This window comes from Labrus bergylta, chromosome 17 (assembly GCF_963930695.1).
Source record: "Labrus bergylta chromosome 17, fLabBer1.1, whole genome shotgun sequence".
Taxonomy (NCBI): Eukaryota; Metazoa; Chordata; class Actinopteri; order Labriformes; family Labridae; genus Labrus; species Labrus bergylta.
Window position 1 is genome coordinate 26,708,548 of NC_089211.1, and position 7,500 is coordinate 26,716,047.

The window sequence follows — 7,500 nt, forward strand, 5'->3', positions numbered from 1 at the left end:
CCCCCTAGTGGTGACATGACATACTGCGCCCTCATGTTTAATCATTTTTTATTTGGCCTCGTGTCCACCTGGCGTTTTGTTTCTATTGTTTTCAATGAGTAGAGAGCGTTTGCAGCAGCAGGAGGCAGTCTGGTGAAAAAAGTGCCAGGCGTCTTTTTTATGAGCGTTGAAAATTGAAAATCTTTCAACTTTTCAGCCAATTGCACCCGATCACGGCCAGGTGGACACGGGCCAGGTGAGTACTTTCACAGCGAGGTTAAAACACTTTTTTTCACTTTAATAAGAGCTCTGAAAATAATAAACTTATAACTCATAAAACCAAAATAGAAAAACATGAAAGCCATCATTTAAGGACTTAACAATGTCTGAATAAAACAAATAAAACACTGTGACTTTAAATGGTCTTAAAGCGTAAAGGAGGCTGAATCTGGGACCCTGATGCATCATGGGATCGCTCCTCTCCATGCTCATGTCTCTCCTCGTCTCTTTGAATTGTAATTCAACAATTAGCGGTTAACGCTAGCAGCTTTATTCAATGGTAATTGGTTTTGTGGGTTCAGTTGTGTAAAGCTGACCTGGAACCCGTCATCCTCTCCGCCTCCACCTGCAGCCTTCATCTCCTTATTCAACACGTAATGTCTGAACTGGATTTAGCCCACTTGTCAGATCCTCCAGCAGAGGGCGGAGGGCGGAGGCTATGCATAACGTTTTGAACAATCCTCCACCTGCAGTAAAGAGCTGCTGGTGTTACACAGGAAGTCCTCACCGCTGGTTTTATTAGGCCGCTCTCTGTTAAACGGCTCGCTGGAATTTCCTGCAGCTTTGCAAAATCTCCGAGCAGAACTTGGCACACTTCAAAGTCTGTCAGGAAACGAGAGTGTGTTTCATAACGTGTGTGAGTGTGATCTCTGAGGAGCTGACCTCAGAACAGATATCAGCCTGTTTCTCTTTACCCCTCCACTCAGGATCTCCTCTCTCTCTCTCTTATCGACACATGGGCACAACATCAGGGATATGAATGACATCACTCATGAAAACATAACGATGGAAAGAAAGGAGAAAAAACACGATGTTAACACGCTCATGAAGTATGAACTGCACCACGACGCTAAAACATCTTCAGTTATCTGAAGAGGAAAAGTTAGAAATCAGCAGTCGACTTATTAAAGGCACAGTGTGTAAACTCTGCCACCAGGGGGCTCTCAATCAAAACAATAACAACAACATGACATGAAATCCGACACATTGTTAAAGAGTGAACCAGCAGGAGTTTAAGACCTTTGTGACCTTTGACCTCTTATAAAAACCAGTCTGCACTTTGAGTGTATTGTCGTGTTCTTTTGAAATCTCTTATTCAAACATCAGTTTGAGCCCTGGAGAGAAAACTTTGTCTGATATTTCACTAAACAAACTGAAGGTTTGTTCTCGATGTGGGACTCGGGACGTTTCTGACACGGCGACAGCAGAGACGGCGCTCTGAGTGAGTACTCCTCCTGATCTCGTTCACTTCTTTGAAACCTGACAGTGACACTTTACTGTTTGAAACTTTTAGCTGCCTAAAGTCACCGATACGTTTGTAAAAACTTTCATCATGTTCAGGTTACAGCTGTTACATATGGACCAGGATGTAGGTCTTAGTTTGTTAGCTTGATGCTAACACAGAATGGAAAATGCTAATCTGAGGTGGCAGTAGATCAGTCTGATGGGAACTCAGAACAGTAAGTGGAGAGGTGTCAGGTCAATTCCTGAGCACTGCCGAGGTGCCACATACACACACAGTCAGACATACACACACACACACACAGCGCTGGCTTGAAACGGCGGTCTGAACAGGGCAACCATTAACGATTGGATCGCATTGACCCCGAGTGGTTTCCTCTGTGGACGTGTGAGCTGTGATAAACACGGGGGAAGTGAGGGCCCTCTTTTCATCTCGTTCTATCATCACATCATCCCCGTATCGATCGGAGCGTCTGTGAGTGGATCCGTCTGTGTGGACAGGAAGTGGCGGCGGCCCCAGCAGAGACGCCCCTCCTGCTTTAAGAAAAAAGAGATGAATGTTTGATGAACGGCCGCTGCGAACACAAACAGAACAATATATCATCATCATAAATCACCCTGCAGTCAGATTTTACGTGTCGTCATGGTAACAACTCCATTGTGGTCGTTTTCGAGTCTATGATGCTCTCTTAAAGTTCTGTTTTTCATGCACATGAGGTGTTTAGTCTCATTTTTTCCAGTGGATTTGTTTGCCTTTGCAGTTTTAAATCACCTCTTCATGATGATTTTGCTCCTCTTTAGTGTAACTTTGCACCTTTTTGTCTTTCTTCAACCTTTTTATCTGACTTTGTAGTTTTTCATGTCCCTAAAAAGTTCTCTTTTCTGGTTTTGTCCAGGGCCCCGACGGATATGGGATTTTTAGGGCCGATATCGAAAGAGAGAATAAATGTGATACCGATATATCGGCCGATAGACAGATAAACGTGTTGATCCCTCAGTTATCAAACACTTGTGGAAAAGATTTATAATGAAGACGAGATGATCACTCAGCTGGAAAGTAACTGAGCATGAACGTGCATCACCGCTCGACACTCTGCAGACAGCGCCCTCTGCTGGTGACAGAGAACTGCTAGTGTGATGCAATGAAACCCAAATTATATGATATTTGACTGGTGAATAAATCGAGTAATATCTGTGATTAAATTAGCCGACTGTCACTGGATATGCTAATATCGGCCGGCTGATGAATCGGTCTGACTCTGGTTTTTGTTTCCCTCTGCAGATTAAAACACACTTTCATGATCTCCTTTTACTGTAACTTTGCATGTTTTTGTAGAGACTCTGCATCTTTTTTTTTGTATCTTTCTCTTTCTTGTCATTTTGTGTCTCCATCGTAGTTACTTTAAGTCTCTGGGTTCTGTTTCAGAGATTTTCTTGTGCTCTTTGCAGAGGTTTTGCAGTTATATAATCTCACTTTATCATCATATATCATGTTTTTCTCATTGTTTGATTAACTGTCGCTGTGACTTCAAACTGCGCGTCTGACTCGGGCCCCCTCCTGAAACCTGCTGACATAAATCTTTCATATAGATCCGTTAATGATGGAGGAAGTTCTGGATGATTTCTGCCTGTTGAAATATAACGACACCTCTCTCCTGATGTTTAGAAATCCTCCCTTACATGCATGTTGGGTGTCTGCAATGCGACAGCGGAGTTGATGCTGCTGCAGAGGAAGTGAAGAGTTTTACAGAAATAATCAAAAACAATCCTCTCTACACTCGGCTCTGATGGGAGGAAGCTACTCTGGTGTAATTTCCTGTCTGTGGTCACCCCTGGGACGGTTACTGAGCTGAATTAGACACTTCAGTCAGAGGTAGCAGCGTGGGTGCAGACACAGAGGAGAAAGAAGTGAGGCGTTTTCAAACAGCTTTTTATCTCTCTCAGAGATGTTGGTGAGTGCGACTTGTGGCTTGTGGGCACACGGTGACTGATCTCAGGTTTCATATTAAATCCTTATTTTCCTCCTGACAGGGTATCGGCGCTCCATCCTCTGGGGTCGCCGCTGACAGATCCGTCCTGAGCTCGGGGATGTACAAACTGGAGATCGAGCTGAAGAGAGGAAACAATCTGGCTGTCAGAGACCGAGGAGGTACAATCACTTTCTCTGTCTAACGTTCTTTAATGCAGCACGGGAAGTTTTTTCAGGAACCAGATATTCATATTTCTGTAGTTTTGCTTCTCTTTAAAGTTTTAAGCATCTCTGTTCTTTGTGCTCAAGTCTTTTTGTAGTTTCATTGTGTGTATTTGTAGTCTTTGGGATCTTTTTGTGCTTCATCTGTGTCCATTTGTAGTCTTTAGGGTGTTTTGTAGTTCCTATATTTGTGTAGTTTTTATTATTTTTTGTAGTTTCATTTTGTCTATTTTTAGTCTTTAGGATCATTTTGTAGTTTCTCTATATTTGTAGTCTTTAGGATCTTTTTGTAGTTCTTTTCTGTCTATTTGTAGTCTTTAGGATCTTTTTGTAGTTTGTGTCTATTTGTAGTCTTTAGGATCTTTTTGTAGTTTGTGTATATTTGTAGTCTTTAGGATCTTTTTGTAGTTCTTTTGTGTTCCTTTGTAGTTTTCAGCATGTTTGTATTCCAGGTCCCCACCCCCTGTAGATAATATTTTCTGGCTACGATGAGTGTACTTTGGGTGAAGACGACCTTTTCATTAATCTGTGACAAAAACATTTAACCCTTTAGGCACAAGTGACCCGTATGTAAAGTTTAAGCTCGCTGGTAAAGAGGTGTTCAGAAGCAAAACCATCCACAAGAACTTGAACCCGGTGTGGGAGGAGAAGACCACGTTAGTCCTGGACTGTCTGAGTGAGCCTCTCTATGTGAAGGTAAAGACTCAGGAACACGCTCAGAGCTTTTCCTCTTCCTGAACACGAGAGTCAGAGGAGCTTTGTTTTCTCTGCAGGTGTTTGATTATGACTTCGGCCTCCAGGATGACTTCATGGGCTCTGCTCACCTTTACCTGGAGTCTCTGGAGCAGCAGAGGTAAATCTGAACCTTCACAAGATTCATGCAGAATTTGAAGAAGGACTGCTTCCTTATATTCATGGTCTTGTGATGAATTTGATTTTATTCCTGTAAACATTTAACATCTTTTCTCGCGGTTTGTGTCTGGTCTCTCGTTTCAGGATGATCCCAGTCACTCTGGTCCTGAAGGATCCTCATCACCCGGATCAGGATCTGGGCTCTCTGGAGCTCGCTGTGACCCTGACGCCTAAAGACAGTCCTCTGGAGGAACGACGAGACTCCACGGTACGTCTGACGCTTTCCGCTCACCTCATCGCTGTCGATTTATCGTTACTGTAAATATGGAATCAGGAAACCTTACAAAGTGTTTAACGTTTTAATGAGAGCGGGCTCCGCTTAGTGCCCACCACTTCGTCCACGTCTTACCTCATGAGGCCCCGCCCCCTCATGTCTGTCAGGGAGAGTCTCCCGCTGTGAGGAGCAGTCCTCCTGAATCCCAAAATGTTCAGGAGTGCATGAGTGAAAACATCTTCAGAGAGGAGGAGTTTATTTAAAGATCACCTGTCAGTGAATTCATCGAGGGGGCGGGGTCACAGGAGAAGGTCACCGCACGATACGTCATGTTCAGTGATAAGATATGTTACAGAAGACGATATGATGTGTACGCCCCTCAGGTTAAAAACAGATCATGTGATGATTTGAGTTCAGTTATACTGAGTGTGTGTGTGTGTGTGTGTGTGTGTGTGTGTGTGTGTGTGTGTGTGTGTGTCTGAGTGTGTGTGTGTGTGTCCTGCAGCAGTGGGAGGTTAAGGCGTATCGCTGGAAGCCGTATGTGAACAAAGTGAGTGTAGATGTGGTTAGTGTTGTGCTGACCTCCTGTAGCTCCGCCCCCTTAGATTGCTGTCCTGACAGCTGATATGACTGTTAGCTTTCATGTTTTAGTTCCCGTGATGTTAGTTTGCAGATTTAAGATTTATTAATCGGCTCCATTTCACCTCAGAGGTTTTATTAATAACTTTCTGACACTGATAATAACTTCAGGCTGAGATGACCCTGATGACATCACTATGACATCACACATGTGGCTGTTGACACATGCAAAGATAATTGTTTGTCAGATTGAATGCTTTTAATTTATTTGTGTTTGAATTTAAAAACCTCTGAGTCTAGAAGTGAAGCCAACTCTGTGTGCCAAAAAAAACTGCAGTTCCTCTTTTGTCCACTAGAGGCTGCCTGGCCGTACTGAGTCAACCTCCACAGAGCTCCATGGTTTTTTTTCTTTTCCATAACTTTTGAATAACTGTAAGACTAATAAATAAAGTATTTACAGATCCTGACCTCCACATAGGGTCACCTCTGGCTTCAAAAAACCAACATGGCGTCGGCCAGAGTGCAAAAACTTGAGGCTCAAATTGCTTGATGACATCACTGTGGGTCAGTCCACTTGTTATAAACTGTCTATGAAATGATTCAATGTCTTAGTCCTGCCTGTGGACTGTGTTTCAGTCTTTTTTAACAGCTGTCTTACAAACTGAATATCCTCTATAAGTATTTGAGGAGGCGGTTGTTCCCTCTGCACTCCGATGTGACTCGCAGCCTGACTCCTCCATGTTTAATTCAGTTGATTTAAATTAGTCATCGGTGTGAGTCTCAGTCTGTGCTGCAGCTGTGCTCAGAGAGGAACAGAGAGGGAGAGAAAGAAAAAGAGAAAGAAAAGTGTCAACAAGCGAGTGAAAAAAAAACATCAAGGACGATCAGGAGAGCAAGCGCTGAGAGCGGCGAGAGATCAAAGCTAACGAGAGCGTGAATATTCAGCAGCACAGGGCGCGCCTCTCGGTTATTTTCAGATTCTTTATTCATGAAGCTTAAATGAGGACACACACCTCCCCTTCAGGTCCCCTTGTAGTCAGAAATAAACTTGTCCTGTAGCTCCCCCTAGTGGTGTAGACGAGGCTGCAGAGCTTCTATTCAAGAATATATTTTTTGCAGTGTTCTTGTTTAGTCCTTTCTGCCTATTTGTAGTCTTTAGGATCTTTTTGTAGTTTCTGTCTACTTGTAGTCTTTAGGATCTTTTTGTAGTTCCTTTGTGTCTATTTGCCTAGCTTGTAGCTTTTTGTAGTTCCTTTCTGCCTATTTGTAGTCTTTAGGATCTTTTTGTAGTTTCTGTCTACTTGTAGTCTTTAGGATCTTTTTGTAGTTCCTTTGTGTCTATTTGCCTAGCTTGTAGCTTTTTGTAGTTCCTTTCTGCCTATTTGTAGTCTTTAGGATCTTTTTGTAGTTTCTGTCTACTTGTAGTCTTTAGGATCTTTTTGTAGTTCCTTTGTGTCTATTTGCCTAGTTTGTAGCTTTTTGTAGTTCCTTTCTGCCTATTTGTAGTCTTTAGGATCTTTTTGTAGTTTCTTTGTCTATTTGTGTGAATATTCAGCTTAAATGAGGACACACACCTCCCCTTCAGCGCTTCTTGTAGTCAGAAATAAACTTGTCCTGTAGCTCCCCCTAGTGGTGTAGACGAGGCTGCAGCACTTCTATTCATCATTATATATTTTTTGCAGTGTTCTTGTTTAGTTGTAGACTTCTCCTCTTTCAGTGTAAATAATGTGTTTTAATGTTCAGACCATGCTGCTCAGGAGATCCTGGAAACGGTCCACAAAGGTAAATCTTCCTCATCATCGTCTGTGCTTCACCTTCAGCTCCACCTCGCCGTCCGTCACTGCCATGTCGCTCATTTTAGCTGCAGTGGTTTTCATGGTGTAGCTGTGCAAAGAGTCGTCAGACATGTTGTGTGTGAAGTCATCGAGTGTTAAATGTTGTCGTGTGCTGTAGCTGCTTTTTGTTTCCATTCACCGTCTGTGAGCGGGGCTCTGTTCTTCAATCTGTGGCAAAGCTAGCAGGCTAACATGAAGCTAGCAGGCTAACATGAAGCTATGAGGCTAACATGAAGCTATCAGGCTAACATGAAGCTAGCAGGCTAACA

At 43.0% G+C, this 7,500-nt stretch overlaps 1 protein-coding gene across 8 annotated transcripts in view; it reads left to right on the top strand.

The window, feature by feature from the left end:
* The window catches only part of LOC109980230 (multiple C2 and transmembrane domain-containing protein 1), a gene marked incomplete at its 3' end in the record, with an annotated part of 30,969 nt that overhangs the window by 12,317 nt on the left and 11,152 nt on the right, over nt 1-7,500 (top strand). For 3 of the 8 annotated variants that reach the window (XM_065965958.1, XM_065965959.1, XM_065965965.1), the window contains 6 exon segments: nt 3,532-3,649; nt 4,245-4,387; nt 4,465-4,544; nt 4,688-4,811; nt 5,323-5,367; nt 7,140-7,178. In XM_065965958.1, coding sequence (XP_065822030.1) covers nt 3,532-3,649; nt 4,245-4,387; nt 4,465-4,544; nt 4,688-4,811; nt 5,323-5,367; nt 7,140-7,178 — 549 coding nt within the window. 8 annotated transcript variants of the gene reach the window in all.